Source organism: Ptychodera flava, chromosome 5, assembly GCF_041260155.1.
Source record: "Ptychodera flava strain L36383 chromosome 5, AS_Pfla_20210202, whole genome shotgun sequence".
NCBI lineage: Eukaryota > Metazoa > Hemichordata > Enteropneusta > Ptychoderidae > Ptychodera > Ptychodera flava.
In genome coordinates this window covers 10,315,526-10,338,539 of record NC_091932.1, presented here as the reverse complement: position 1 = coordinate 10,338,539, position 23,014 = coordinate 10,315,526, and the positions used below count along the sequence as shown (strand labels likewise).

Below are 23,014 nucleotides of genomic sequence, written 5' to 3'. Positions count from 1 at the left end.
AGGCGGACGTTTACTTGGTTGGGAGTAGGTAAAATAGTGGGTGGGAGGGTAAATTTCCAAACCGTAGCGAGAGGGCATTTGCGAACAGTTTTTTACTTCCCCGCCAAGTACAAATTACAGTCAACGTATGAATAGCATATTAACACGAACAAACAAACATGTCAGGTTACAATTCTCAAACTGAAATCGGCTGGTTGACTGACTCTTCTTGACGGCTTATCAAATAGTTTGTGCTTGTCTCTAAATTACCTGATATTGAATGATGTATCAAACTTTTAGGGAAATTTGGTTGTCATGACAACAAGTCCAATAATCGAAACAAGCAAGAGACTAAAACAATATTGGTGTCGAGTTTTTATTCAAGATATATAGATATCGCTATCTGCAGTGAAAGAATGGAATTAAGCTTCATGAAGACTAGCAGAAATATTTAAATCATTTACATGGAAGTGAGTGGAGCGGAACACGTCCTCATGTGCCCTAATTTTTCTGTTTTTGAAGCTACTATGGATATACATATCACTCATTCATGTTATTTCTATATCCGAGGGTTTAAGTGCTGGTACTCGTATTGTAGTAGCCTGTTCCATATTGTATATAAATAATAGTTCCATTAAACAGTGGTTCCATATTGTAGAGTATCCTCGTTGTCGTTTAATTTAAGCAGTCATAGAGTGATTCGATAAGTCACATCTCAAACGACGGTATCAAATGCTGTGCTCTAAAAGTGGGCCGCAGATACATATTTCTATAGGTCTTGTTAGATTGTATTTAAAGTGTTTGTAAAGTAATGGTAAAATCAGTTATGGCTCAGAAAGAACTTGGACTTACTGCATGTAAAATGAGAGCACGCAGAGGGTCCACAAAAGCGATATCACGTATGCCCTCAATGACACGCCTACTTTTGTCAGTCAGGTTATTTCATCTACCATGAAGATATAGTCACGGTGAGGGTTACACCAGGCCTTGCAAGTTTTACTACACATCTGACTAGATTAGGGCGTGGTTCTGGTGACCTGACATCCATCCATCCATACATTCATCCATACATACATACATATTGCACGTAGCCGCTACCCACGCACGCGCGCACATATAGACACACACACACACACACACACACATACATACATACATACATACATACATACATACATACATACATACATACAATCGATTTTCAAGTCAATGAGAAACAAAAGAAATTGAATGTAATGATAAATACACTGTGCGTGCATCTCCATTGTGAAGCAGCTCTTATTGAATTTTAATTCTTCAGTAAAATAAACATCTCAAAACCTAATGAAGCGAGTTGAATCTAGCGTACAAAAACTTCAATTGTAATAGGTGTGATGTATAGACAAATGTTTTATTTCGAGGTGCTGTCCTCGATGATACCTGATAGATGTAAAGAACGAGTGAAAATCGGATCACTAAATGAAATTCGCAATATTTTTGCGGAAAGAGCTACGATATTTCGACGTCTTGGCTGTGTAAAATTACCTATTTCAGTTAGTCTATGTGGTAACAGGTGTCAATTGAATTTCAGTTCAATCCTAGGATTCCAGGACAGTCAGCAAACAACCCTAACTCTGCGCGTGGAGAGCGCCCTCTGGCGACGAATCTTTCAGTCTCCCTTGTGCTCTAACTACAGTGGATGGGTAATGTCCGGGTTGTAGCTGTCCATTGCTTGACTGTCCTTGTACGGAATCAAGGTTCATCGGCTAACAGTGTAAATATGTGAGGATGGTAAAACCCATAGTATTCAATAATATCGTAACATCATAATGATACGAAGCTGTAATGTTCAGTAAATAAATCCACAGGTCTTATACACTACGCTAGTCTATTTCCAGTTCAAGGTAGAATGCACCACGGGGACAGGTACTCTCAACTCTTTACAATAATTTTCTGGTCCACCGCTTGTGTCTTATTTTTGTGAAAATCGAAAATTTAACCGCTCCCCTTGAGTTAGCACATGGATGGCGTCGAGTTTAGTTTCAATGATCGGTATATTTACGTTAATTTATTTTTATCTAGTACCAGCATTCGCACGGGCTACGGTAACTATCGAGTTTTACTCTTGATTTTTGAAGAGAATTGTTGAAAGTTGAGCAGAAGTTCAAGCCTTTCAATTTCGAGGGGCGCACTACCTTGATACTTGGCGTTAAGGGATCGACCATTAGAACTTGGGAGGGATTTGTGAAAATATGAAGGAAAATTTGCCAAGCATAAATTACTCGACAAAAAGTATGCTGTTGTGTCGCTATTGAAAAATGAATATTCATATGAATATCACCAGTAAAGTGTAGTAATTTTACAAAAAATTACAAAAGTGATGATAAATCAGAACGAGTGCCGAATTTCGGAAAACGAAACCAAGCATGTGGGCATTCTTCCTGTACCATCCGTCCCAATATCTAATTGGCCATCTCTTACTCAGAGACGTAAAACCATCCGGGTTTCACGAACTCTCCAACTTAACTGCATGATCACTAGTCATTCACAAAATCGAAAAACGAGGTTGCATGGCGTAAGGCTCACACCTGTTTAAATTGTTACATTTGCAAATGGCAATTCTAGACATATACTATACAAATACATTGGCATCACTACTCAAAGAAACTCAAACTAACATTTATATTTATGCAAATTTTCTTTCGGACTAGCCAAGAAAGCATGCATATCTTCATTGATACCATGTACGCTGTTTCATATCTGCCAAATTACCCTCAACTATTTACATCGCGTGCGCAATAAAGCCATGCAAAATTGGAAATTTTTTGTGAAAAGCTTGTACTTTTTCTTTTAGTAAATGCAATATAAAGTAAAAAGTTCCGGATCTATAGATACCTTAATTTTCAAAGCAATGTTAACAGGTACACACAGTCTAATCTGCAATGCTGGTCACGGCTACGTATTGACGACATGTTAATTCGCAAAAGTCGTTAAATGTCCGACCTTCTATTTTGTAAATCCATCAGTGTTACGCAGGAAAACAGGAAAACGTGTTAACTTAAAATTTCTTTTCAAGAAAGACAAAATTTGACAGCTAACGTCAAATATATTCTTGGTACTATCATAGTTTAAACTGTGCTGACTTGTGTTCAGTATTTCTCTGGAAAGTTGACGTTTCATTTGACGTTGTGCGTGACGCAACCGTACCTCTGGTGAGTTCCAGTTTCTGATGCACTGCAGAGGTACTGGATATCAGAGCTGTCTGTCAAATATGCTCGGGAAAAGATGATCTTCAAACCAATTTTGACATATATTTGACGGCTATCATAGCTGCATTACCGCGACTCTGGTTGTCTAGGTTCTCGTGGCAGCATTGTCATCTTAACAGGACCGCGTAGCATTTTCTCTACGCTTCCATATTTACTGTTATCAGAATCGCTCCTGATGTTCTCATTACTGTCATCGAAAAATTTTTCGATGTCGTCCTTTTCGCAGCTTTTGTCCTGTCTCATTTGTATCAGCCTGTAGGTTGGTATGATGAGTATAGCGTACGAGAACAGGAAAACGCCGTACAACAGAGGAACAGCCAGTAGCTGGTACTCATGCGCAGATTCCACGTCAGACACCGTGATGACAGCTGAAGCTAGGCCTACATTTTGACAGCCAGTTTCTATAGCAACAGTACGACGCTTCTCTGATTCCACACAGAACAGACTGGAGAGAGTAAATCCTACAAAGACAGCGATTATCGGGAAAACGGCAGCGATGGCATAGACCTGCCATGGAGATGTAAATATCTCTCTTGTAAAGAAACATTTCTGGATTATCCACGTCAATAATCCGAAAGGAACAATGCTGGCGCTCTGAAAATAAATTACGAAATGTTGAAATGTTAATTCTGTCGGCAAAGTACCCCTCCAGAATAGAAATTAATAAACAGGTTATCAAATCAATTATCATCGCATCATTATCATTTGTATCGATGTATCTCTGTGTCTGTAATTTTTAGCCAGCAAAACGTCACTGATTCACTGAATGATGAAACACAAAACCACAAAAGTGATCATGGCATGGGTTACTGGATATCATATTATTATTACTACAGTACTATATCCTGTACACCGTGAATGTGAGCAGTGCCCCCCTGCATATGTAATATACCACATTAGCTTGTTCGTGTCAAGTACATGTTATTAAATACGGTAGGGCCTATTATCTAGACTATTAAAGTGCTTTAAGTAGGGCAAATTGACAGTTGTGCAAGTAAGCACGTGTTCATGTGTTCAATTGTAGGCATCTATACTGAGTATAGATACCTACAATTGAACACATGAACACGTGCTTACGAATATATTGTGAAAATGCTAGTTTGTGGTAATATAAGAATGACCGATCTCAATGTGATATGATTATAGGTGGTTCATACCTTCTCTATAACGGAAGCGAGGCGTGGCAATTTCCATCGTATTAGCACTCCTGATACAGCTGGAACTATTATCTTTACGGAGGCCACACACAAAACGTCGTAAGACACGGGAACAACGCCGCCATCGTCAACAAAGGTGTGGCTATAGAGAGCCAGCATCAATGGCAATCCACCAATTACAAGGACAGACGAACACGCCGTCAATGATATACTGCACGTAAGGAAAGAGAAGGACATTTACACCTCTACTTAATATAAGAGGGTGTTTAGGAGAAGGTGATTGCGTTTTGCTTCCTTGTGATCAAGATTTCCTTTTTCTAGTTTAGGATGTTCCAACATGAAAAGAGGACTCGTGTAAATATCATGTATAATGAGCCTGAGCAACTCGGCAGGTGAGCTATATTTAACAAAGCTGTCCAGGATGGACGGTCTCATTATAAATTTACTAATTTTACCGAATCAAGACTTCAAAATATTTGGTAAAACCGAAATGGCAATTCTTGTAATGATAGCGTAGATCATGCCAGTGACAGAAAGAAAATCTTATTATGAACAGTACACTGCCTGCATGTGGCTATACTTTTGCTGATTATATAACTTAACAAAAATTCCAAAAATATCAAAATGAAAGATCTGCGCCTGCGAACGAGAATGTGTGCTCACACCTTGGGACTCACGTTGAATTCGATTAACCAAGTATGATGTATTAGTTTGATTTCGATATCCAGAATAAATTAGAAACATTTAAGAAAATATTGAACATCAATCGCGAAATCAAAACTTAGAGAGTCGCATTTGAAAAGCTGCTGATTGGGATGATAGCTTCGAAATTAGGCGATGTCAAAATTGGAAGATTTAATTGTACACTTTGATTGCTTCTCGTTTTCTCCGTATAGAGATCAACATCTCCCATCAATAAGCGATACGCATCAGGCGCATGAAGGAGTCGTTGTTTACATCTCCATTAGCTGTAGGTTTTGATTAAGTGTTTGGTCTTTTTGTTCTGTTTGTAGAATATACTTTCTTCTTCTGCTACCTAACTTGAAAAGTTATCCCATAGATCCTCGAGGGTCTATGGTTATCCCGTATATGTGTAACAACCCAATGGGCTTTTTTGGCAACAGGTCCGGACCAGAATTCATTCGTCAACAAGGACATTATTCATATATTATACAACGCATTGTGTTAGACAGACTGATCCTTTGTACTTAAAAATGCTTAAAGGGATACAGTCGTCAGAACCGCGCTCAAAGGACATATGTGAACACTGTATCCAAGGTACGATGGTGATTGATGAAAGTTAAAACATGTCTGTCATAATCTACATCGTATAATTTAAATATTACAGCTATGATGATGAGATGCATCTAGATCACGTGCACGAAATACATTGTTTGTGAATAAGAAACTCGCAAAAGCGCAGTTCCGACGACTGCTTCCCTTTAAAACAAAAAACCAAAATGATGTGGACTTATCTATAATGAACTAAAATACTAAAACTATCAAAAGTTACAATTATGTTCCTTTAAATTTTTCACGCTTCCTGTTCTAGAGTCTTCGCTACAACTTTTACTCCAGTCATGTATTTTAGTTTTTAAGATACCTCTACGTGATCGTCTTACCTGAGTGAAACGTCACTAAGGGTCAGATAACTGAAATTATTTGCATACGGACCGCCGGGACAGGAAGCAATCACTATTGTTCCCACAGCGTACATAGGAGGTAGGTTCAATGTAACGATGAAGACAGCGCCAACAAGCGGCATGATGAAGAACTGTCCGACCACATTTATGAAAAGCCACCAGGGTCGTCGAATGTTCTCCCACAATTTTGAAACTTCTGTGACGCATCCCATGCTGAACATGATCAACACAACTGTAACCGTAAACAATATCCTGTCAAGACGCTCTATGGTGACGTCAAAGCTAGACGTAACGCATTCTGTAGAATCCATCACAGTAAAGTTCGCGAGACTCTCCGACGTGAAATTCTTCACTGAATTATCGGTGGGTAGATTTGAAGTATCGGCCATTTTGATGAAACTCGTCCAATGTCACGACAATCTCCTGTTGATTCAAAGTACCAAGACATATATGGAAGCGGCATCATCAGATATCGAAACTGTAAAGAGGAAGGTATCGGCAGACAGGCAACAAATGTCCTTGAGAGGGTTGTTTCAATTCCGCTACGCCATTTTCATGACCCAAAAGTGACTTTTTATCCTTATATTTTCGTTTGTAGGAATACATCAATTTGATAGAGTACTTTGTAAAACCATCCATATTTACTTGTTAATGTAATGAATTGCCATAGTAACTTATTGCACAAAATTGCACTTTCTAGCAGTAGAATGTTTGAAAAATACACACTAAAAGGAAGTCATGGATATGCTACAGCAAGCCACTTTGTTGAATGCTTTATTTCACCAGATGCTTCACAGTATATACAGTAATGAAAATGAAAAGAAACGGTGTCTTACTGAAGTTGTACAAAGTCAAAAAGAAAGAAAGAAAGAACATTGCAGTATTGTATAATCTGGTGGGGACCACGGAAATAGTCTAATAGGACTAGTCGAGTTCATGGCCCCTGAGTATACTAATAATTATTCATTAGCTTAAGTGTGACGAGTATTGAAACATATTGTTACGCATATGTTACAGGTGGTATGAAAACTAAACATGTGTGCACAACGGATATATTTTCCATATCTGTTTTATATCATGGAGATTTTCATTAGTGAACATATATCAATATTTTGTGTTGTCTGTATTTTGTCAATTGAAAAAGGAAAACCCGAAACAGATACAAAGATCGTGTTGAAAACATGTTTACAAGGCATTTGTTACCGCCATGCATGTATGTATGCCGTTACATTGACAGAAGTGAACGACGTCACGACGTCTGCATGTTTTGCAGCAAAAGAAACTTCACTGTTGCGTGACTTGATAGCCCTCTCCACAGTCAGTATTGATTTTCCCGCGTTTTTCCCAAATTTTCCCGGAAACCCAGTACCACGACGTGAACAGCGATCAAAGCATTTTATCAAAGACACTTACATAGAGAAGTAAGGTGATGAAGTTGTCATGATAATAGTATGTTCTGAATGACTTGCCCTCTTGCTGAAAGATAAACTTCAACAACAGGCGATATCAAACAGCTAAAAGTACAATGTATGTCCTTCTGCCAAATCAAGCACAATTTATTTATAGGCATGGTATATATAAAGTTATATATGGACTTGGACCCCTAATAATTTCATGAAAGTGTGGAAAAGTTACCCATACTAGCATTGTATTTATCAAAAGATACCACTTTATTATTTTAGCTACTCGTTGAAGATATATGTAAAATAACCTTTGAAACTACCTTGTGGTTAGAGTTACGTAATGTAAAGTAATTACCCTTTAGTATTGAATAGCCAGAAACCTGGGATGTAGAACGTCCTCATTGATTATATACAACATGGTCAATATGAACTTGTTATTGTCTTGCAGTGGCGTCTATGATGGGTGCAATATGACATTAAACTGGTCCAATAATCATTTCCATTCAAGGTAATATATTACAAGGTCCACGGGACATTTGTGATTTACAAATTTAAGTATGACCAACCTGAACCACTGACAGTAAGTGGTGGTACCAGGTGTCCGGAATGGGTAAGCGTACCCTGCTAGCATGCTACACCCGTCAGGATTGGTCCCAAAATTGTCTAAATATTGTATGAAGTGATACAGTATATGAATAACTGTAATAAGTAAAAGCCGGGAATGCTGTCGCTAATCATTTGAGTGACCGAGATGTCCATATTTGGCCACAAATAATTTATCCAGGTAGCTGTAGTTATCAGTTAGGAGCCGCGCTCCATTCGGTGAACTGTATACGGGTATACACTCAAGAAGAAGATGATTTTGCTGAAAGAATATATCACATACCTCCGATTCAACTCGAATTATCGATTGTTCGTTCAATAGCAAGCAACGGTAAAATGTCTTTGTACGATGTGAAGGCCAGATGAAAAAAAAAAAATTCAAAAGTATTTGAAAATGATGTTATGTCTCATCTTTGCTTCATTGCTGTTCATCTTTACAATATCAATATTGAAATAGATTACGTGCGTTATCTTTATTATGGAGGTACGCGTTTAAGTTTACTCACTTGCTATCGAATATGCTGGTCGGAAGCAAAAGCTAGAATGACGTATATCCACATGATTAACGCGAGACTAGTATTTGTTTGATTATTTACAAAGTTACTATGGCCCTACCCATTGTTACACTTGTCATCACAGAAGGGATTTTGCATTTTCTGGGATATCATCACAAAACTTTCGACAATATGAATACAACTTTGTGATGGTGACCTAGTTCATGTCTTCACGTCTTCACTTCACATCGTGATAGTTAAGACCAAATCAACTATGCACGAAAAACTTCAAAGTATTATATATATATATATAATATATATATATATATATATATATATATATATATATATATATATATATATATATATATATATATATATATATTATATATATATATATGTATATGTATATATATATATTTTTTTCGCGCTGCATTTGGCTACAGGGTTACCTATATTCCAACACAGTGAAAATCTCTTTCAAAAATGGCCGTGTAACAAAGGTAACAATACACAAAAGCACACTAAAGATCAGAATAGAAGTTTCGTATCTCATTCCTGCGCGAATCGATTACGTTTAAAATTAGACAGTGAGCTACGCATAGTGAAAGTTTCTGTAATATTACGTATACGCATTGTACAATTATGAACAGAAAACCTACTTTTTAATCACGCTTTGTGTAACAATACTGATGAGCGATGAAAACACAGATGCTCCCGCTCCAGAGTATTTCATGCGAGAAAAAAATAATGTTTTGTTGTTCTTAAGTCAGAAGTCAGATCTTGTTAGCTCGATGAAAAACGAAAAAATATAAAAACCGCGTCACTGAATCGAATTTATAATAAACTTATAGGATAAGAAACGAACATCTCTTTTAGCCTAAGAACGGTTTCACAGCCCAAACTCTATATCAGTCTATGTGCCTCAAACACACATAAAGTTTCTTACCAAGATCATATTACACCAAGTGCCAAGGACTATGTCCTCGATGGTGACGTTGACATCGCTGAGTTGCTACCACACAGTTTTGCTCCCATTAAGCTGTTATGCCTGCGTATTGTTATTGTAGTCGACCGTGACCTAACTGATAATGTCACACATTCACTCTCTTGGACAAGGTACAATAGATACAGAGAGCTAAATTACAGACCTATGTCTAATATATCGCTTAACAGCGAACACCTGTCAGGTTTAAAGTTTCTGTCAAATATTAGGACAGATGGTCGGCCAAAAGTTACTCAGCAGGCATACTATTATAATAGCTGTTACATCAACCCACACAGCGCCAACCATTTGCGAGATAAATAACACTTATAACAATCATTCTTCATATTCCATTGAAAACGGCGCTCTTTTATTTCAATTGTCTTCATAATATATCTAGAAGGAGGGCAGGAGTAACAAAGCTTGCTTTAATGAGCAAGTGTCCGCACTGAAATGACGGGCACCACATTGCACCCCTCTCCAGCATTTGTATACAAATGTCTAAATATAGATTGACTGTTGAAATGCGGTCATTAAAGTAGAACGCGCCTCGGGGACAGATATTCGGACCTCCAAACTTTGACAATTCTTTTCTGATCTACCACTTGTGGGGGTTCATTTTCAAGCTGTTTGTGTGAGAAAACATTTAACCGCCTTAGTTTTTAAAAAATCGAAAATTTTATTTCTTTTCTCCATAGAGTTAACACAGGGATGGCGGCCATTTTGAACTTCAAATATCGGTAAATCTTGAGTAATTTGAACCAAATAGAACCAATACAACCAATAGACCAACATTTGCACGGTGACCCCGATTATCTTATTGATTTCGAAAAAAATGGTTGAAATATTCCTTGAGGAAAATTTGCACTTTCGAAGTCCATACTACCTTAAGCGAATATTGAATAGGGTCTATGGAATGAAACAAAGTGCAATTAAAGCACAATTTTTTGTGATATGTTTTCATAATTTCTCAAACCATTGAAAACGATAGTTAAACATTAAGCATCATTAATGAACCACTGTGGACAGATTAGCGTAGGTATGCGTAAATGGTTATTTGCTAATTTACTTCATCAACTGATCAGAAAAAGTAGACATCATTCACTATAACTTTATTAAATAAGCCATTTCTATAAAAAAACCCCCCAAAAACAAACATTTTATTCGGCATTATCAGAGATTCTCCAGGTGTACAAAAGTTCGCTACCGTCATCGATAGGGGTCAATGATTTTATGAAAATCTTTGTTAATTAATGGTTTTGCATATTCACCTTTGCCTATTATTATTCAACACAATGTATGTTAGAATTTTATTAAGATGGCTTGAATTTGAAGTTGACCATTTTATAAATATTTCTGTATGAGATACATACATCCGATTATTAAACCAGATAATGAGCAAAGCGTCAAAATTATAAAATGTGTCTGAAACACCTCACATCTGAAGAGGACAAAACTTTCTTTGAATCAGCTTTCAAGGAGAAGCTGGAATATATTACGTATAAGGTGGATTATAATATGTCCACGTTTTTCAATGTCAGAGATACGTGTGTGTTTTTCATTTTATCTTTTCCATCTGAAAAGGTGAAGGTTAAACATTTCATATTGTTATATGTCATTCTTCGGAGCTGTTAACGTAAGTGAATCTAAACTACCTTAATGCTTATAAAAGTTGAATTTACTGTCAGATAGGGAGTCCACTTGATAGTAATGTTATGCCAGATTCTTCGCCGCCTTATAGTTCTTTTACCGGTTCCATGATGCAGTGCGCGCCAAGGTATACAAAGCGTACGTTACGCATAGAACTTTTTAGCCATAGGGTACACGCAGGGTACGTTACTCATAGAACTCTATGACAGATTACACCCTAACCTATATTTTCGTCGCTGATGGTTAGATTATACACGGGACATTATTTGGTATTGCAAATTTGTGTCATTCTTCTATAACGATCCGTTGTACAAAACAAATCAGCATGTTTTCGCTGTTTTGAGCTTATATACGGTGTTTGATAAAGTCACTGCAATGCATTGTGGGATAACCGGGAAAAGGTCTATTTTGCTAATTTGGATAGGGAGTCCCCCTGTCTGACCCACCTATGACAGGAAAAAAGTGTTATATGTTGCATTGAGATCACCGAGAAGGATATGATTTCACTGAGATATGCTTGACCTTTTTTGACAAGATGTTCGAAAAGGTTACAGGAAGGACCAGATCAAACTCTGGTAAACAGAGCTGCCAAGTGTGAAATGCCGAGAGCTACACCATTAACTGTAAATATTTGCTAAAGTACTTCACAAATATTCACAAAAGTGCAAGGAACGGTGGAAATTATCAAAGAAAAGTGTTCGTTACTCGATGAGTTACGGTTCTGTTTACATCAGCGCTAAACCCCGAAAGTTTGTTCATACAATTTATGTCATACATTTTGCGGTCCCGACTTTCTGAAACAACCCTCCATCGTCACAATTTTGCTGACATTTCGATCATCACCTGTCAAATTACATGAGTTTTAGCCACTTTATTTTCTTTTACGCTTATGGCAAACTTGCTATATAACTTCTTATACTGCTAGCGTCGTCTTTTTCGTTTAACTTTAGTGTTTGATCGTTTAGGAGCACTCTCGTAGGGACGAATTATAACCAATCTCCTTTGCAATTCGCAATATTTGTTGTGTATTCGGAAGTGTCTGTCGTCTGTCAAATTTTACTTCGTTGTCTTTCGTGATCTATGTTGCCCTTCATTCAGGACCTCCAGGCCCTGGCGCTACGACAGCCGCTTTGAAGGTGACAACTGTTTGAGCAAACCGGATTAATATATTTTACATTTTCTTCATCCGAAACACAAGGGAGATAGAGGGAGTCGTCGCCCTTCTTTAAAATCGAACTGGTTATCAGTAGTCAAGTAAGAATTCAAACAAGTAAGTATTCAAAGAAATAACTGTCGTTGTTGTTTAAGTTTAGTGTTATAGGGTTGACATGGTCTATCAAGCCTAGACAGCGTCATGTCATTTGATGACTTGGCCATGTAAAGAAAGTCGTGTTTAAGAAAAAAATTATTACGAAGAGCGTGTTCAGGTGATTTATGGTGAGAATATGGTAGACATTGGTTTATCATCATTTGTTTTGTGAATCACTTAACACTTTAACGCGCATCGGGGACAGATATTCGGACTCTCAAACTTTACAAAACATCTCTTCTAATATACCACTGACTTGTGGGGGCTCATTTTAAAGCTCTTGGTGTGAGAAAACTTTTCACTGGCTTGGTTTTCCGAAATTCGAAATTTTTTAATTTTTTCCTTAGAGTTAATACAGAGATTGCGGCCATTTTGAATTTCAAATATCGGTAAATCTTGAGTAATTTGTTTCTCTAGTACCAAAATTTGAACAGTGCCCCACCATTTTTATTCATGATAATGAAACAGAATGATTGAAAGATCCCTTGAGGAAAGTTTGAGCAAAAGTTTAAGTCTTTCACTTTCGAAGCGCATACTACCTTAATCAGAGTTCTATGCTTTATTGCTAAATTGTTTCGCTGGTTCATACATTTCCGTGTAATTTTAAGTATGATCTGTTGACAAGGTGAAAAGTAATGTCGAATTAGATAGCTACAAAGAAGGAGTGCAGGTCACTACACTGTTATTTTTATATTATAATTTAATTCGACCGGAAGTAAAAGGCTTTTAGACCCAGCTACACACAATCTATAGTTGACTCACTTTCTTCGGTTATGTCTCGTAGTCGAATAACTATTCATTATAGTTGGATATGCTTAAACTTTCTGTTCCTAGACTACGTCCAGGGTAGACACGACGAGCGGTTTGGAAGTTTCCTCTGTTTAAATAGCGAACGCAATTATGTTTCAAAACAAAATGAAAACATGTGAAAACATAAAGGAGTATACAATAGCCATATTACAAGCCTGTTAATCCAAACCACGCGAAGGCATTGGTCCGTTCTAAAATCGAAGTTTGTCTACTTTTAGCCACACTGTGTCATAAAAGTCTGTGTGTTACTTAATTTTAATTTATCACCTCGGCGATACAGATACTCTCTCTCTCTCTCTCTCTCTCTCTCTCTCTCTCTCTCTCTCTCTCTCTCTCTCTCTCTCTCTCTCTCTCTCTCTCTCTCTCTCTCTTTATATACCAATGTTTTACCGCCCTTTGATCGTTCGAAGTGAAACTGAATGTGCAATCTTATGACATACTGCACCTAAAACATTTGTTGACAAACGTCTATTTCACTGCTCTTGTTATCAGCGCTTTGGCGCTACTTGAATAAAAAGGAATACAGATATATGAGCATTATGTAAACACTCCACGAAAAATGCACAGTAATACGATATTGTGAGATCACAGATGAGTAATGATACCGTCAATGGTATTCCAAACATTATGATAAGCGACGATATGAATACCAGGAAGTCACATATTATCTTTCAAATATATAGAAATGTGTCACCCAAACGGGTAACACACGAAAACAACTTATTTGTCGCGTATACTAGGTATTTTGAAAGAATAAAGTAAGGGAAAAAGCTTCCTTTAATTTCCCCACCATGTCGGGCGACTATACACGTAAAGTGTCATCACTTATATTACAGACTCGAAAGCACAAATTTAGGCTTTACTATATTTACGTGTGAGTTTTACATTACGTGATCCTTCGCACAATACACAGGGGACAGAACAGTTCAAGCGCTCATCACTTTTCTGTTAAATTTGGCTTTCTCTGCCATAGCAAGGCTGGTCGACAGAACTGATCTGAGTAGCAGCTATTTCAATCCAAACGTAAGCTTATGGATGTGCAATGAGTATACAACAAGCAATAAATACATCACAGTGATTTGCATTGCACGAAGGTCCGTTTTTGGAATATCAACGATGTGATGCACAGTAATTTATTCGAGAATCAGGTACTGGAAGAGTGAAAACCGTGAGAACTATTTTAAACCATACTAACGTCTCTCTCTCTGTCAGTGTTTCAAAATTTACACTTAATGTTGTTGTTTCTCTGTTAAAGTCAAATGAGATGAACTAAACAAGCAGTGAAGACAAAGACGAATATATCAGTTTTCGAGAATACTTAGTGATTATTAAAACATGCTGAACATAGAAACACTCCATGTTTTGCGTTTACAATCACTTAAACTCATAAGAATAAAATTTCCATTTGACCCTGTCTCTGCTCTCTACTACATGGTATAACAAGCCACTTAAACAGTTTTTCAATGCCGTAAATTGAGAAGCCCACACAGTTGGTCCAATTATATATATATATATATATATATATATATATATATATATATATATATATATATATATATATATATATATATATATATATATATATATATATATATATATATATAAACACAAATTACTTCAAGTCATTTATTACCTCGGCGATACAGAACTCTCTTCTCTCTCTCTCTCGCTCTCTCTCTCTCTCTCTCTCTCTCTCTCTCTCTCCTCTCTCTCTCTCTCTCTCTCTCTCTCTCTCTATATATATATATATATATATATATATATATATATATATATACACAATGTTTACCGCCCTTTGATCGTTCGAAGTGAAACAGAATGTTAATTGTCTTACACAGTTGGTCCAATTAATTAAGTAAGTTTGATTCATCCTGACAGATGAAGTGAAAGGATTCAAATTCAATGGTATATATATATATATATATATATATATATATATATATATATATATATATATATATATATATATATATATATATATATATATACACTTACATACACCATTGAATTGAATTAGATTCCATACCCAGATTCCATATATTGCCACTTATTATAAGGACAACAGAACTTCTCCTAGTTGCCATATGCAATTACAATGACGGCAACATTTCTCAACTTTGAAAGTCATATCATAAACTTTTGCATTGCATTGCAAAATGCTGTTTCTAATCTTAATTCTCCGATCAGTTAGATCTCTCAAGTGATCTCTTAACTGATATTAATATTATAATAATCAGTATTGTCATTTATCAAAATGTGTCCATGATGTCATAAAGGATGTGTCATATTTTAGCACTTTTAAGGTCGCAAATTGATATGGCCAGCAATTTATGAATAGATAAAAAGTTAAAAAATTAAAGTTAAAGTTAAAATGTTAGCGCTGGTAGAATTGCTGGTTGCGATACCAATGCAGCACAGAATACGACTGTCAGTTACAGCGTTATTGCTTCTTATCGTTTGGTGGAGGGTTTTTAAAGAGTTTACTTGGTATGTGTTTTACATGTAAAAGGTCGAGTAAGTCTTTTGTAACAGTGTCAGATCTGCTAGGTGTTACCAATGTATCTTGGCAGCAAATTACTGTCCGAGAATTATCTACATGATTGGGGAATTATGGCGTATAATCTGGGCATTAATGTTACTAGTAATGCTGCCTTTTTCAGGAATGATGTAATTAAGTGAAACTAAAATCGTATGTTAGGATTTATAAAGGGGTTGCATTATTCGTAAAGTGAAGTTTCACATCAAACTATCTCACGGTAAATCTCAGGACAGGCACTACTGCGTAGTGTCTTTAGTAACTTTGGCATCTTTCATAAACTTCTTTCGTTTTTTTCTGCCAAACGGACCCGAGTAGAAGAAAGTTTCCTACTGACAATATCGACATCGTAAAGAGTTACCTTTTTCTTTCAAAAGGAAAAAAATCATATGTGCGTCATCCTCTTATTGTTCGACACCCACCGCTATTATTTTTGCCTTGGTCATCCAGCAGAAGCGGAAACTGCAAACCAGGCGTGACGTCATACAAACACCATGACTACCACATGGCAAACAGTGGGAGATAAAATATTTGACAATTGTACACCAGTCTCTATTTAGAGTTCAGAAAAATATTAAGAGAATACAATTTTGATTACAAGTTTTACCCAGCTAGGTATAGGTTGCTTCATAGCGGGTTCAGGCATACGGAACCTTCTTTCATTAAAAAATTACAGATATGATTCCGCCAATGTTCAGAATTTTTCCCATAGTTTATATTGTTGGCAGTTACGACTTTGACATTCATTTCATATTTACATCGCGGGAAAAATAAACATTCGGCAATAAATCGGAATTAAGCTAAATATATTCGATACAAAGAAGGTGCTTGCCGAACTGTTGCTCCTTCCTTGTCCTTTTGAGGCATAAAGAGCGCCTGTTTTAAGAGAAATACAGCGCAGTTGAAGAAAATGTGAAGTAAACGCCACAAATTACATTTTAAAAAGTCACTGTATTCAGCAATATATGGATTAAGTATGATTTCCTTAATTACGAACCGGTTTAGTGATCATCTTAAAATGATAAAATTCAGTAACGTTCGACTCGAAAGTGATGCATGCATGTGGTTAGGTTAGAATTTAAAGACTTATTGGAAGAGAGAGAGAGAGAGAGAGAGAGAGAGAGAGAGAGAGAGAGAGAGAGAGAGAGAGAGAGAGAGAGAGAGAGAGAACACACTAAGTTGCTGTGTAAGAGGAATATTAGTGAAGTAACGCATATGATGATGATATCATGCAATAAAAAAAATACATATTACGTTTGAAACAAAGTATTCATATCATAGGTTCATAGTGTATATTTATCATTTCAGAAAGTATTTTCTATTATTGGTTTATAGTGTATATTTATAATTTCAGAAACATCCATTCACGATCCACTGATTTTGACAGGAAAAGGATACCGGCAAAACCTTATGAATCCAAAGCAGAATTTACTCATCGACCTGTCAAATTTAAATATTGTTGAAACAGGTTGGTTTTGAGTCAATACGATGGGAAATTTAAAATGAACAATAAAATTTAAATTTAATGTAGACAACACAAATCTTTGATTTAGCTACGTTGAAATTAAAATATTTTTTGAATAATATTTATGATGTTGAGATGTAGTTAAGGCCTCAATGGCTGGAAGATGAATATTGCTTTAAGCTTACTGTATCAGAGTTGAAATCGGCAGTTTCCTATGGTTACATGATATAATCAAACAAAACCAAACTCTCAGACACTTGAATTTCTCACATCTCAAACTATGTTTCAACATTCTCAGTTGGTATCTGAAGTTTCTACTCACCGATTTTCACAAATCTCCGAATTCAACCACTTTTCTTTAGCTTATCGAAGGCTCAGAGGGACATCAGTGTGGGAAGCCGGCCTGTGAAACGTAAATTTAAAGTCTGTACATTTTGAATGAAATACCGGTATTGTGCGCATGTATGCGAATCGCTTTACCCGATTAAAAATAGAAACTGACCTATGACGAACACAATGGCTGAGGCGAACAATTTACATACCGAAAATAAGTTTTGTGGATGAAACACACAATACGGTAAAGATCAAATGTTTATTGTGTCTGTGTGCTTGAACGAAAGTTGGCATGTATTACACAGCGTGGTACGTATTCATATCTACGTACGTACGTATATGTATGTAACCGGTGTATTTATATGTTCATTTTTGAAAAAATGTGGAAAGATGCGCGTTTGACGAATGGTCGTAAATTAGGATTCATAGCTTTCCGTTAGTTTCGTTGTTTTTCGAACTTGTTCATTAGGGATAATTAATACATCAAAAAGCGCTGTTGTTGCAATTTGTGGGCGGTCTCTCTGTTAGGTTTACCATCTCTCTCGTCCAAACACTGTTCGTCCCTTACATGACCTTCATATGAGTACGAGAGCGTGGCATGCATGAAATGTATATCGATGTCTCTACTGTAAAAACGGGATTGAAAGAATAAATGGAACACGACTGAACCACATTACAAATAAATATATATATATATATATATATATATATATATATATATATATATATATATATACATTTATATAATTGTTTTTTTTTCATTTGTAAGGGATACCCCAGGTCAAGCAGATTTATTACAAGAAGAAGTACAGGTCAAAGATTAGTCCTAAAACTCATTGAGATGGTGATGAATGTAACAAACCCGAGACACCACTCAATCTAGTGAAAAACAGCGTTTCAGATCCCATAGTACATTCTTGGCGTTATACGTAGATATGGAGATGTGATGATACGTCCATTAATCAAATGATGAGTCAGCATTTCAGCTTTTGACTTACAATAGTATATATATATAGCTTTCTGGCAGGGCCGAACGCCCACTACAACCACTTACTAGTACGCATGGTTCAAGATGGTCTGCAATAATACATTTTTATCGTGTCACAAATCTAGTAATTTTACTAGTTTTTAATGGTTATAACTACCAGGTCAAAATTTAATCTATCAAACACACGCTACCAAGATTATATAGCGAACAAATTGCAGCAGTGTACTATACTTTTTATGTTTTGTCTTTACGCACCTAAATGCGACAAGGGATAAATCACATGCAAAGACCACATTATAGTTTTACTGACAAATATTCACCCATCTCAAAATATTCTTGCATATTTTCATATCAGCATAAAATCGATAACGTAGATGAAACATGAAAATATCTGTACTCTTCAACTCCGCGGACAGATCACGTGTTTTTTTTTGCACAAATCCTGGGCTGCTATACCAATGAGGATATGACGACGTATATTCATCATATTTGTCGACTATCTGGCACATTAATCTTCATGATCAGATAATCTTTATTAAGCAAATTCAAGAACAGCTAATGCCGCCACTTTTGAAAAGAAGGGACAAGTAATTAAAAGATACAAAGTCTGTGGAAATATTTTCTGGCAGATCGTACTCCAGTTCTAACAATGTTAGGTTAAGGAAGATTTATGTTTTTGCATCTTATTGTACCTCGTATACACCCTTGACCTTAAAATGTTCTTCCATATTTTAAATAAAGAGCACAGTTATTCTTTGTGTCACAGAAAGCAAAATTGTAACACTTGTCCGATTGACCTAGGCTTTTTGGCAGATATATTAGGAAACAAAACTATTTTCACATCGACCGCAACGATGCACTCTTCTGCATGTCACTTTCAAAGAGATAAATTAACCTGATCTTTCACTGAATTATCAAATGTCTTTTCGTTTGAATGCAAATGGAAAGTTTTTGGCAGATATCCCTTATAGGTTGAATGTTCCCCGTTTTTGAATGAACAAAATATCGCATGTTATATATGGTATAACTTTGCAACAGTTACTACACTTCTACTGTTACAGCTATGACTTCTTAGAAACTTCTTCACTGTAAGAGTTTTATTGCTTCTTTTTTACACACTGAGTTATGTTCACATACGAATAACAAGGCTGATGTAATGGCAGGTAACAGATCGCGATTTTCATTACCGCTTTGACCCCACTTTTTGATTTCTTCGACGTTATATAGAAGTCGATGTTGGACCAAGAGTAGATGCGGCACTTTTCCTGAACAAAGTTAGGGCGGGAATTCAGTCAATATGTTTGGCTATCACAGTGCGTCACCGCATGCGAATCAAATTACCCGGATGTAATGTCAGGGGGCGGGGGCATATAAGTGACATATTTTCAAGTGTATATCCCATTTTTTTATTTTAGTACAGAATAGAAAGAAAGTCTTGTCGTCTTAGAAAACACAAGCTAGTGCATTTATTCTTTAACTATTTTACTAATTACTCTGGAGGTTAAAACGATTATTCGCCTGACTAATTTTGTCTACCGCAATTTTATGTCGGCAGCTAAGAATAGCTTTAGAATGTGCCTTCTCCATGTAAGCAAAAAACGGTGGTATCATATCAAATGACGTCATGTACTGACCTAAGGAAACGGGGTTAATGTTGAGAGCAACAAGTTTTAGGTGCCAAAATATGATGACGGTAGCACAGGAAAATATTGTCCTGTCGACAGGCCATTGCATAAAGCAAGCTTCATGATTTATGCTGATATATATCTCCTCTTGTACCATTATGTATAGAAAAGTGCCACCGAGCAGACGACTCTGCACGTACGACAGGAAATGGTTCGGCGGACTTTTCAACCATACACAGTTGCTGGTACTGGGGCAATTTTGGTGCATTACATTTGCCTGTAGGATCATTGCACAGGCACCTGTCAGTGTTGCCTGTCATATCTGCGGAGATATAACCGTTTATGGGACGCGGTGACCGGGCATCTTGTACAAATTTTTGACTTACTCCTATGAAATGAAAGCCAAGACGATGTTCTTCAAAGGCAAGGAGACGTAGAGGTCGCAATTGAACATTTGCGGAATGTAATTCCCTCGGAATTATTACAAAGGGTTTACAGCGACATTACTACATGTTGACTCACAGTAGAAAGAGCTTTATAGCTTCAGGCTAATATTATTATTTGTAAACAGAAAAAATAGGACATGCTCAATTGACGACCTAAGCAGTTTAATAAACCAACCGCCATTATATGCACTGTACTCGAAGCGGTGCATTCGTTAAGATGTAGCAAACGATGATCAATTTATTTACCTAAAAGTTGTTTTCCCTCAATAGTTAATATTCTGAGGGATCAACTATAATATTTTAAGAGGGATGTACGAAAGTAAGAAGAAACCACAGTAGGGCATAAATTTTGTAGCATACCAGTGAATTTTCCGGGGGAGGTAAATATGCGTACGATGTGTTAAAAATATCATCTCAGTCGTATGCTCAATCCCTCCTGTCATTGAATTGTTCGTCCCTCAGTAACGTGCAAATTATCCATCAAAATCCATCAAATTCAGTACATGCGTTATTATGATGATATTTCGGAGCGGAAACGTGCCCACTCCCCCACATGAGACTCACCGAACGAGAAAAGATATGAAAACACGAGACATAACTTCCCGCTGGCGAATACGAAGCGTTACGGTGGAGAGCTACTGTTTGAGGTCGGTCATTTTGGGACCACGCCCGCAATAAAGTAAATGACATTCCTATTATTGTGTACGTGCAACTTTTCTGACAGCTTGGGCAGAATCTCGAAGAAAACCCCGCTGCAACCATTAATTAAATCGTATAAATATGTATTTCCAGTGTACATATTAAACACTTGAAGTCTGTACGATTACGGTAGTCTTGTAGACGTCAGAACAGGACGGTACACTTCTTTCTTGCGGCACAGAATTGTCTTTTTCAAACATTTGCCTCTTGGGGGCCTCACTCACCCCCGCATTTAGTAATGGTGTACCCTGAAAAGTTCAAACTTCAAAACAGAAACTCTATAATTTTCCGTTAAAAGTCTACTTTTGGCAAAACGATTGGAGTCAAACTGTATATTTTTTTACAAATAATAATGAGTGGAATCCCTATACATAGCAGAATGGTATTGGTAAGGACATTCACAAATCTTCGGAGAACCGAGGTTCACAATCGAAAATACTCGTAAAAGGCGGGACATTTCGTATCGAATCCAAACACTTTTCCATCTCCCTGGAGATGCTGTCTCCGTGCATAATTTTACTATCAAACAAAGACCGCTTGCACAAAAATAAGTCGTAAAAAATATCAAAGAACGTCAATGGGACAGTGTCAAGAGTTGTGAGAATTATTTATTACAGTGACCTGGAACGAACATTGCTCAGTCAGATTGGCTGTAAATCACCTTTGAAGTTCAAGCAGAGAACATTGGTATGAAGGTAGTGAAATAAGAACACAGTGAACATTTGGGCAAGAAGTCATGTGAGGACAATGACATGTTACATTTCACAAAACTTGCTTATTATAGTCTTGATATACGTACGTTCACATTTACGTTATAATATTGATGTGCTTTATATTCGATCTCATTAAAATTAATTAAAGATAAAGATGAGCTCGGTCATTACCTTCGACTCAGATTTGTGCCGTTCACATAGAGTGTGTACATTGTTATTGTCACTCTGAAGAGGTGTGTCTGAACTTCAGACGATGATAAACTGCAAACTGATAGTAAGCTATCGAGGCTGATGTTAACGTATGAGGCCATACCATAGACGGATCATGAGCCCAAATTGACCCCCCCCCCCAAAAAAAAAAAAAAAAAAAAAAAAAAAAAAAAAAAAAAAAAAAAAAAAAAAATTCAATCAAAATAGTGCCTTTCCGTAGGGAATTCCTTAACAACAACGCTGGCTCAGAAGTTATTCTAATATCTTTGTACCCATTTCTTTTTATTACATGCCTCGAGGTGAATGAAAATCAGTGCATTGATTTGAATAGGAATATCCGGGATGTTAGCGGGCCGGTGAACGTTGTACTGACCGGTTTCCATGGTTACCCGGGCCAGTAAGGCCTTTCGATGTTTTCGACGTCAAAGTAGACGCTTAACGCTAGATGTAAAATATCCATGCGCACACTGCTATTTTGATTTTCGTTAAAATCTGTTTGATGCTGGTTGATAATGGTAAAATTGTTTGAAAATGCCCTGCATGTAACTTATGTCATATAGCATTAACTGTGAAGAGGCATGTAATAAAAATGTTATTCCCTGAATACATCGGTTTATGTGCCCTCTCAGCAGGAGACAATTTTCCCTCCTGGCGTCGGGCGAATTTTCCCCTGCTCTCGGGCACCTTAACCCATGTATTCAGGCAATAATAATGTAGT

At 36.7% G+C, this 23,014-nt stretch overlaps 1 protein-coding gene across 2 annotated transcripts; it reads right to left on the bottom strand.

Moving 5' to 3' along the window:
* Positions 1–1,211: 1,211 nt before the first annotated feature.
* On the bottom strand, positions 1,212–17,718 carry LOC139132973 (ileal sodium/bile acid cotransporter-like). 2 transcript variants are annotated; one of them, XM_070699309.1, is made up of 4 exons: positions 9,477–9,658; positions 6,007–6,450; positions 4,385–4,595; positions 1,212–3,821 (listed from the first exon to the last, which is right to left on the bottom strand). In XM_070699309.1, the coding sequence occupies exons 2-4, from the start codon at positions 6,414–6,416 to the stop codon at positions 3,294–3,296; spliced, it is 1,149 nt and encodes a 382-aa protein (XP_070555410.1). In that variant the 5' UTR covers positions 6,417–6,450; positions 9,477–9,658; the 3' UTR covers positions 1,212–3,293. The 2 variants fall into 2 exon arrangements, with proteins under 2 accessions (XP_070555410.1, XP_070555409.1); XM_070699308.1 differs by lacking the exon at positions 9,477–9,658 and adding an exon at positions 17,605–17,718 and having other exon boundaries at positions 1,241–3,821.
* Positions 17,719–23,014: the final 5,296 nt, after the last annotated feature.